Source organism: Panicum virgatum, chromosome 2K (genome assembly GCF_016808335.1).
Source record: "Panicum virgatum strain AP13 chromosome 2K, P.virgatum_v5, whole genome shotgun sequence".
NCBI lineage: Eukaryota > Viridiplantae > Streptophyta > Magnoliopsida > Poales > Poaceae > Panicum > Panicum virgatum.
In genome coordinates, this window is record NC_053137.1 from 60,107,005 (window position 1) to 60,117,543 (window position 10,539).

Here is a 10,539-nt window from a genome sequence, read left to right on the forward strand (position 1 = left end):
GGGGGCCAGCTATGGTACTTTGTCTTGAAAATCAATGAACAGTAGCTGGTTTAGTATTCATTTAGTGCAGATTTTCAGAAGTCAGGGGGGCCATGGCCCCCTTTCAAATGCACTAAGCTCCGCCAGTGGTAGAAATAGATGGTACACTTATTCACAATCATTTTTAAGCGATTCACAATTATATTTTTTCTTGGAGTAATAAAAAAATACAATCACAATAGCTAGATACGATAGAAGATTTGTGAATTGATTCCATATATCATTTTGCCTTTTCATTTCATGATCATGAAGTAGCTTCGTTCATCTTTTTTTTGTTAAAGACTTAAAGTGGACCTAAACTGAATTACTTGAACAATGAGCTGGGAAAAGGGACAGAAAGTATGCCAATTACCATTCTTCCGAGTAAATTGACCCACGAAATAAGATAGGACAGTTTGCATCAAGTTAATATAATGCAAATATATTAGTTCTGATATGTATTTCCTTGCCTCTTAGTTCTGGTGGTAAAGTTTGAATTTGGAATGTAAGGTCAATAGAGGCCTTAGAGGCGGTGCATGCATGTCAAGAATAATACAACATTGATTCTCTATCCCATTTCTATTTGTATAGAGCTAAAACCACTAGTGAATTGGATTGTGTGGAGACTAAAAAAAGGTAGGGTTGTTTGCAGAAACAAATAAAAATAGCAAATTTATTGAAGCTACGCCATTTTATCATTTGTTGTCCTTCATGACTACAGATACATGTGTAAATTTATGTCTACAGATTAATGCTTACTGCAACAGAATGACTACATGTCTGGTAAAAATATTAGTGTCGTTATGCACCTTTAGTTTGGAGCCAAAACTACTTTTATGCAACTCGGCAGTTATATATGCTCTGCCTTGGCACTGAAATTATATAGAAAGTAAATTTTATATTTTTATATATATACTGCATATATGCAATGGTCTTTTCTAACTACATACTGTTTTGCAGGACTAATTTTGCATCGAAGATGGAGCTTCTGTTTCATGCTGCTGGTCTGGAGCTAGGTGATGATGGAATATGGATGCCTATTGCCCTTCTGTTGGGGATGTATATGGCTATCCCAGTCGACTGATTTGGTTTGTTGAATTCTATTGTTGAGTGTGTGTATGGTTATCCTTGTCTGCTCGTATTGTCTACCGTCGTCTGTTGTGTTTGTATGGTTATCCTAAGTCTGTCAAACTCTACCGTCTGTCGAGTGTGTATTGGTTATGTCGAATTGTCAACTGATACTGTCTGTTGAGCGTGTGATATGGTTATTATCGAACTTTACCAGAACAATACCATGTTGTTAGTTACAAAACTCCCCGTGTTGAGTGCCAACTGTTACTAGCAAGCATGTGATGTTGATGTTTTGGTGAACCAGGCGACCAGCAGGATCGTGTGTTGAAATTGCTTTGCAGATAAAAGCTAAGCTATATATATGAGTATATGTTGCCATGGGTCTTGCTGCTGGAGAAAGCATTAATATTGCGTAGTCGTCTGAGACATCTATCTTAGGTGACTGCATGTTCTTGTTTTGTGTAGTAGAAAGTTTCCTTTCCTGCCATCACGAGCGAGATGGTTATACCAGTGGTGGTGGATCGGATAGGAGTAACCGGGGGCCGCTGCAGCCTGCAGCCTGCAGCCCTGCCCCTGAGGCCCGCGCAGGACAGTTTGACGAGCAGTCGAGGAGGAACCGGCAGTCGCGGGCGTCGCGGATTATACCGCCAGGCGCCAGCCAGCGGGGGGAGAAATGAGAAGCTGATCAAGTCACCAGCAGCTCCGGCGATGGCCGCCGATGGGGCGGATGGTAAGGGTAGAACGGAAGGGCGGGGCGACTCAACCCGCCGAAGATGGTGTGGAATCCGAGGACAAGTGAAGGGGGTGGACGGGTGGTGGAGTGCATGGCTGCATGCAGCAAATGGCGGAGGAAGGTGTGGACGACGTCGGCGAGGGTAGGGATCGGAGGCGGATCAGGATCTCCGCGAGGTCTTCGGCGAGGCCGCGAGGGTCAGCAGGCCCTGTCGGCGAGACCATCGTGATGAACCGCAGGGACGGTGGTTTTTTCTTTCTTTTTTTTTTAGAATCGTAGCAGGGTCGGTGGTGGAAATGGGATTTGGGGTTTTGGCGAAAAAAAATGGCAGAGGGGCAAACGGCCGCGGGAGTACTAATCAGCGAGCGCGAGCCGAGAGGGCTCCCAACGAGCGATTTCCGACAGCAAGGTTTTTTCCTTTTTTGGAAAATGTTTTTCTTCACAGTTTTTCTTTTTTGAAAAGTTATAACTTCTGAATATAACTTTTACGCATAATTTTTTACACGTGCCTTCTGAGAGATAAATTTGTATCATAACTTTTATGATACATATAACTTTTATGTATAATTATTCTTAACAACTATTTCAAAAATAATTTTGAGCACAACTTTTACGATATATACAATTTTAACGCATATAATTTTCTTCAAATAATCTGGAGGATAATTCTTTAGCGCAACTTGTATGAAGTTATCTTTATTAGGGAAATTTCTTGTACAATCTTTTTACGCACAAGTTCATCACACAACTTCTGAGTACAATTCTCGATATATTTTTTTAGTATGATTTTAGTTAAGAACTCAAAGATTGTAAAAAAAAAAGGAAAATAAAAACTGAAAAGGAAGGGGACATCGCCGGGCAACCACACGCTGCGGTGCCACCGCCGATGCAGTAATGATTAGAATTGAAAGGGAAAGAGGAAGAGGAAGAGGAAGAGAATGTGTCCGTGTGCAAGGAAAACAGGGTCACGTGGGTCTCGTGTGGAGTCCGCATGTGGGGACAGCTAGTGTACAGATGGTTGTTGGAATCGCTACTAGCGATCGGTCGCCGAATTGGATTTGCGAAACGGTTGTCAGGATGAGCAGATTACTCACTCCGTTTTAAAATAAATGCAATTTTAGAATTCAAATTTTGTCTCACAAAGAATGCAAGCCTTGACCCATCTATCACTAAAGACAAAATAATTTCTGGAAGATTCTCACAAAAGACAACTAACATCTCATCCACTCCTCACAAAAGACAATAGATATTTTGATAATTTTATACGTAGCATTAGTTTGCGTGCACAATCTTAAAATTACATTTATTTTGAAACAAAGAGGTCGCACGATGTGGGGTCGTGGCCCATGACCTCAGCTGCGCAGTGAACCGCCTGCCACGGCCCACGACACTCATGGACACCGGATGAAGGCGAGCGGTTCCTTTTACGAACGCCGTTTCAATTTCGCCCACCGCCGACCCCGTTTTCCACCACCAGTCCCCCACTGCCTCGCGCGCCTCGTCGAACCCACCGGCGTTAGCCATGGCGTTGCCGCCGCGGCCAGATGGGCGCCTCCCAGAGGCCCCAGCGCCGCCGGTGGACGGCCTCGCCGACGACATCCTCGCGGCCATCCTGATCCGCCTCCCGACACTCGCCGACTTCGGCCGCTCCGCCGCCGCCTGCTCCGCCTTCCGCCGCGTCATCGCCGACCCCGCCTTCCTCCGCCGCGTGCACGCCCTGCACCCGTCCCTCCTCCTCGGCTTCCTCACCTTCAGGGGAGGGTTCCGCCTCACCGAGCCGCCGTACGCCTCCGCCCCCGCCGCCCGCGCGGTCGCCCGCGCCGCCGACTTCACCTACTCGTTCCTGCCCGGACCGAGTGGGTGGGTCGTCCGCGACGCCCGCGACGGGCGCGTCCTTGTAACGCCCTGCCTCACGGACAGTCCGCTTGGTACGGCGGACAGTCCGCAACGGCTCTGTTTCACCTGCTCCGTGACCGAGGATCTTCGGTCGCTGCCACGTGCCGGCCATCGAGCTCACCCCCGGCCACCCCGTACGCCGCATTGAAGGCGAGCACATCCTCCTCACCCACCCGCGCCCACTCCCTCACACACACTCTCTCTCTCGGGTCACTCTCCCTCTCCCTCCCGACGCCATGGGCGACGCTTGAGCACCGTCCCATTTTAACGACCAAATCCGCGCATTCCCTCTATGGATTTCAAATCCACCGCACCCAGAGCTCGACCACCTCCCTAGCTCCCTCCTCAACCCCTCCAACCACAGCCACAACCCCCACCTCGCCGGGAATCTCGGATTCCCCGGCCGTCGGTCTTAGTTTGGTCCAAACTCGACCTCACCGTGGAACTCCATCATCTGAGCACTGTTTCCTTCGCCCAAGGGCTCAAATCGATGGTAAGTGAGTCGCTAATGCTCATGCTCCCCTCGTTCCTTCATGTTCTTGTTGTTTCCACGCACATTCACGACGATGTCGTTTTGACCGCCACGGGCCGCACGTCGCCGGCTAGGTTAGGCTTGAGTTCTTCGCGTGCATCACCCATGCCCGTGTGTGCCTCGTTCAGTAGATGGTGTAGTGCTGGCCTCGCCGTTGGTTGGGCCACCGTCGGCGGGAACGGTGCGTCGCGCTGCCGCGCCGGTATCACTGGTGGCGGCGCACGGTGTCAAAAGATATGAACTGCGGATGGTCCGCCTAGGAGGGCCGGAGAATCCGCTGGTTAGGTTGGAAGTTGTCCAGAGACGTTGTTGTCTCTGATGGTTTCGCAGAATTGAACTGCGGACGGTCTGCTATGGGAGAGCGGACAGTCCGCCGTAGAGTTCGAGATTTGTCCAGAGACGATGTTGTCTCTGGTGAGTTTCGCAGGGTTGTAGTGCAGACGGTCCGCTATTGCAGAGCGGACAGTCCGCCGTAGAATCTGGAATTTTGTCCAGAGACGTTGTCGTCTCTGTTGGATTGGCAGAGTTGTACTGCGGATGGTCCGCTACTGGGGAGCGGACAGTCCGCAGTATAGATTTGAAATTTGTCCAGAGAAGTAGTTGGTTCTGGTGGGATTGCAGAAGTGTGTTGCGGACAGTCCGCTACTGAGGCGCGGACAGTCCGCCAGTCAGTCTAGAAATTCTCCAGAGACGTTGGTGTTTCTGGTGGGTCTGCGAAGTTGAACTGCGGACAGTCCGCAGGACATTTCATTTTGGGTATAGTGATTATATAGTTTGAGTTGCACTCAATCATTTCATATGCATTCGTGTAGCATCTGCAGTTGAGGACGCCGTGTTTGAGGTGATTGCGGCAACAGGAGCAGCTGAATCAGGCCCAGGAGGAGAGGCGTGAGAACCCGGCCCAAGGCCCATCTGACCCCAGCTCTGAGCAGCAGCCCGAAGGCAAGCCCCGGTGCATAACCATTATTTCAAATTATGCAACATTATATATTTATGTATCTATTTCTTGTGCATTAAAGTCATAGGAGTTGAATGGAACCTTAGATGCATAACTCTTAGGTACCATGAGTTATACACTAGTACATGTCGGACGATAGTCGTGCTACGCTAAATAGGGTTCGGTAGAAGTCGGGAAATTTTCAGTTAATTGCGAGATATAGGTTATTTCATGTTTCTATATATGAGTTACTAATTTTGGAAGGAAAGGAAAAATAGAAGTTGAGACCGGGCGGAGAAAATTGTAGCTCCGTCTGTGTCAGTTAAGGACCGTATCGTTGTCGGCCCTGCTGATCATGTTTGAAATGTACTAATCACATGCCGGGAGTAGGAGGTAGTCGAAACCGGTAAGCCGAGTACTGCCTCACTTCGAAAGTACAGGATTCCATCTCACCTCCTGGGGTAGTCGAGTAGTCGCGGAGAATTGGGTTGTACGTATTTATTTTTGGTGGTCTCACGTTGAGCTCGGCTGTAGTTCGAGGCGGAGTGGAGAAAGGTTGGTGTGTGTGGTCTGACGGGGCTTATGCGTGCCGTGTTAGTTAGGTCCACCTTGCAAGATTAAATCGAATCGATTCGCCGTCAGTCGCTCTCGGACATGGGCACCTTGATCACCGAGTCACATCGTAGTAATATGAGTTGGAACATGAAATCTATTATATATGTTGGTTCTATTTTGAATTGTAATTAATGTTCTACCATATTTGTTCTAGATGGCCCATGCAAATATTAGATTATAATTAATCCATATAGAATCTAGAGCAAAAATATTGAAAATAAGAATCCACTTTTAGACGTTTTTCTGCAAAATAAACCACCAGCCAAAAGCCTTGCATGTCTAGGTATGTGGGCTAAGTTATACCCACTGGTCGGGTAAGTCTTGCTGAGTATTTGTTGCTCAGGGCTTTTGTTGAAATATTATTTCAGGACACTTAGATGTAGACTTCTGTCCCTGCTGCGTTAAGTTCATCCGTCGGGATGTAGAGAGATGGGAGGTTGTGGAGCCAGACACTTAGTTAGGGGTCTCCTCGGCATACACGTGTGGTAGTTACATGCCCCTTTCCTCTATTCGAACCTTAATTTCGGTATTGTAAAGTTTGTAAACTATGTATGTATTCAACCTTGGATTGTAAAACTCAAGGTAGAGTCTTATGTATATTGTTTTATTTTCAAATATGTGTCGTGCTTGTACCTTCTGCGGTCACATTCGTGTGAGACTATCGGTGATGTTTCGATCGGGACGTGAGCTGAGAAAGAACTGTCAAATTAAACCATTAAGATAATGCGTCCGATGTATTCAAATGACGGCCATCTATTATCTTATTACAATAGTGTTAAAAAAAGACACCATATTCGCCGAGAGGGTCTAGAAATTCTCACATTAATCTAAAAAAGAGAAGAATATACACCGTTAGATTTTATGAAAATCTAACGGTCTAGACTCACCTAAAGAGTCCATGTCAAATACAACTAACAAATATATTTAAAAGCTAGGAATAAAAATAATTAGCTCAAGAGTCCATACTCCATACGCAATATTGTACATGTGACATGTACTAAATATGGAATCTTATATTTTAGATTGAACAGTGGTCAGGAGTTGTGATGAGGCAAGCCTAGGCGGCTGGTGTAGTTTAGGAGCAACTTCAAATCAGTCACGATCAAATTAGTTTGCGTGGCTGCAACATGCACATCCGAACAAGAGGAGTATAAAAGAAATTTCAAAAGAATTAGTCTGGCAACATTAGAATGTGCGTCAAACGTACTTGTTATATTTAATTGAGAGTTTTAATTTGGCGATTCCGTCACACCACTCCTCAACCAGAACGGCGGAGGGGACGGCATCTTCACGAAACTCGGCGTGTGCGATCCCTTGTTCCGCCGCTACGTGGTGCTTCCCCAAATTCCTGAGGACCTGGGCGCCGCGGTCCAGGAACCGCACCTTTTGGATCTCGAGCGGAAGTTCGAGGTCTTCCTCGTGCCGTCCGACCAGGAGGTGGCGGCGGCGGCGCAGACGTCATTCAGGGTGGTTTGGATGGCGCTGTGCCCGACTAAGCTGGTCACATTCATCTTCTCATCTGTCAGTGGGCAGTGGCATGCTGTTGCGTCCCCCACTTGGAACGATCTGGACCCTGCCAAGTCCCGTGTGACCATGACGTGCCGTCTCCTGTACTTCCGCAGCTACGCTTACGGCTGTTTCTACTGGATGATGATGTCTATCACGCCCAATTTTGTTGTGCTCGACATGGCTAGGATGGAGTTCTCGCTTCTTAAGTACCCATCACCCTTTAGTGGGCAGGCTTCTATCATTGTTGAGGCAGGAGAAGCAAGGATTGGGATGTTTTCTTTCAATGCTCGGTTCGGAGAAAGCTTTGATCTAGATATGTTTTCGACAGTTAGGCCAAACCAAGGTGAGGGCACCAACGAATGGAAGACGATGAGGGGAGCAATACTGCCTCATCAGTATAGGTACAAGATACTAGGTGTGGTCAACGCTCGATTGCTGATACAAGGTGACCTGGAATTTGTCGACGAAGATTTTCTTCCGCCAAATGTGGAAGTTCTTTCGATTTCACTCAACATAGATTACGAGAGTGTCTGTGGAATGATTGACGAGGCTCTGCATCCTCTGCCACTCATTGGTTACCCGCCATCACTATCGTCACCAAGTATATGAGGTGGTAAGCCTGTTCTTTCAGCTTTTAGTTGTTCTTTTCTGTTTTCTTTATTTTAGGTTTGCAAAGTGCTTTGATAATTGAAATTTAACCTGAGTATGGTACCTAAAATTGAGGGAAGATCAGTTGAATTTATAGTTTAATGCTGCTTATCATGCACACAACATGTGGCTGACACGGTACTTAAATATTGAGCCTTGTCTTGATGCAAATGACAGTCCAAGTCATATTCTGCTCAACATTATCACCAATGCAACCTATAATCTTTTTGGAGCTTGGAAATTCAGTAGTGCAATGTATTGTTAGTTTTTAGGTGATTTATTTATTTGTCTGATTGGAAAGTTTGTGAAACTCACTACCTCAGAGAATCGAAGCATTCATTTTCATTTCTACATGCATGTTATTTGTTCTGACTTTTGAAGCTATTAGACAGAACAAACTTAACATTATCCATGAAAATGTTCGAACAACCTGGACTTAGAGATGTATTGGTTACCTTTTGTAAATCCATTGCTAGATACATATTCACTCCTTTTCTTGTGCTAGCCTGCTAAGTGTGCTTGGTCTACAAGTGCTATGGACTTAAATTTTAGTGAGCTTGTTCGCATGGTTCCCAATTGATTGCATTGCTAAGTATCTTTGTAACCATTTGTTTTCCTTTATGCAACGTTGTTCACTTGTTTGGGTAGAAGTTTCTATACACTTCTGTCCTTAATCACAGTTTAAACAACCAGGGGATTCTGTGTTTCCTATCAGATGATGCACACATCTAATTGAGATATAAGTCATTACAAAACCATGCATACGAAAAAGGCATGTTGATGTTGTAACCACTTTTATTAGCCTTTACACATTCAGGATCAAACTTCTGTGCCCAACACGACCTCATTTGAGTTCTGTTGAAACCCTCTCCTCTATAACCTGCCAAAGCTATTAACACAACTGCACGGAACATCCCCGTCCCATTCTGACCGGTTTCTTTGTGGTTGTAGTTTATTCTGTACATGTACAGTCCTCTATAGATTGCTTGGATATAGCAAATATAGGCATGTAGCTCAAATAGGTGCTAGAGTCGATCCTTTAATTTGTGCAGTGCTCCAAGCTGAATTGTAGCATAGTTACAATGCTTGCAGCTGTTTTCACACGATCCATGAGTTAGTTCCACAATCTAGTTGTCATTGCCATGAGTCATGATTGTAAAATAGGCTCAGCAGTTCAATTTCTGCAAGTTGGGCAAAGTTTCAAATAGCATTGAGTTTCTTTTAGCTAATGGGTTAGTATCGTGGCAAGGAATATGATTGTCATATGAGACTGAAAAAGTCCAGTCGATAGTGCATATGATGCCTAGGTTCTACTAGTAAGTCAATTTGCTGGAGCAATATCTCGCTTCTTTTGTCTTGCTTTTTTGCTAAAATGATAGGGCAATAGTTACTTAACATGTGTGTATTAAGATGGCCTGGATAGCAAGGAAATATTCAGTAGAAACTACCTCTTTGGTGCAACTGTGAAAAACCCTCCAGAAATATATCCAGAACGGCAGTTGCATAGTTATGTTTCAGTAGCATGAGATAACTTCTATACCTGGTAAACGTTTTGTTCTTGAACTGCAGTTACATAGTCAGAAGGCTTCTGATCCAGGTTGTTTCAGATTCGCACACCTATGAACTTACCAACTTTGATAGCTTTCTTTTTATTTAGATAAGAAAGGTTGCACCTACACACTTAGGGCGTGTTTGGATTCCAGGCAAGAGCTGTCCTTGCCTAGCTTAGCAAGGGTAGTCGTTTGGAAATAGTCTAAAAAACTAGCTAGTGCAGGCAAGCTAGCCGGCGGGAGCAAGGAACTGCTTGCCCAGCCAGGCGAGCTAATTGCGCCCTCCCTCGACAGCAAGCGAGCTCCGCAAGCTGGGAACGTGGGTTTGCAAAGCCGTTGCTTATCAGATCCAAACAAAGATTACTTGCTCCTGATCTTTTTGCCCGTATAAGCTAGCTACAGCTTGCCAGGCTAGGCAAGGTACTTGAGAGATCCAAACGCACCCTTAGCACTTAACTTATATCTGCATTTAAACTGTATGTATTCTCATCTTCTGCATATTGTCATAATGGATCTAATAATGAGTGCTTGCGCACTACATTTGGTTGCAGGATCTCATATGCACTTTGGGGGTTCTTTTGTATCATGCTGCTGGTGTGGACTAGTGTGATGTGGATTGAAAGCATGGCGAGTTTGCGGCATATCAGGGGTTTGGCTTTCGTCCTCTAGACTGTTGATGGCATAAACTAGCAGGCTCCTACCTTTTGGTTTGTATGTCCAGAAACCTTGATGCTTTTCTATGAACTGAACGTTTTTTTTTATAGGAGAACTGAACGCTTTTAAATCCTATCCAGTATGTAGGCTACGACCTTCTTAATCTGAACGCTTCCTAAGTCCAGGAGCAGCATGTGTCCTATGACATTGTTATCAGTTAAGGTTCTCTATGTTTCATGCTCATAGTTTTGTTAGTTTTCATCGTGGCTGCAATGTTGCCTTGCATACAAATGGCGAGGTAGTCCAGCGTTCCCAGCAGCATGGTGCACTACACAATTCAGACGAACATATGAGCTGCATGAGCTTGCGTTGGTGC

At 45.6% G+C, this 10,539-nt stretch overlaps 1 protein-coding gene across 1 annotated transcript; it reads left to right on the top strand.

The window, feature by feature from the left end:
• The first annotated feature begins 3,316 nt into the window (after window positions 1-3,316).
• On the top strand, window positions 3,317-10,404 carry LOC120696191. Its single transcript, XM_039979327.1, has 4 exons — window positions 3,317-3,719; window positions 4,544-4,555; window positions 7,069-7,921; window positions 10,061-10,404. The coding sequence occupies exons 1-3, from the start codon at window positions 3,345-3,347 to the stop codon at window positions 7,918-7,920; spliced, it is 1,239 nt and encodes a 412-aa protein (XP_039835261.1). The 5' UTR covers window positions 3,317-3,344; the 3' UTR covers window position 7,921; window positions 10,061-10,404.
• Window positions 10,405-10,539: the final 135 nt, after the last annotated feature.

Excerpts from the sequence above, each read along its gene's own strand:
- LOC120696191 (XM_039979327.1), top strand. The coding sequence starts at position 3,345 with ATGGCGTTGCCGCCGCGGCCAGATGGGCGCCTCCCAGAGGCCCCAGCG.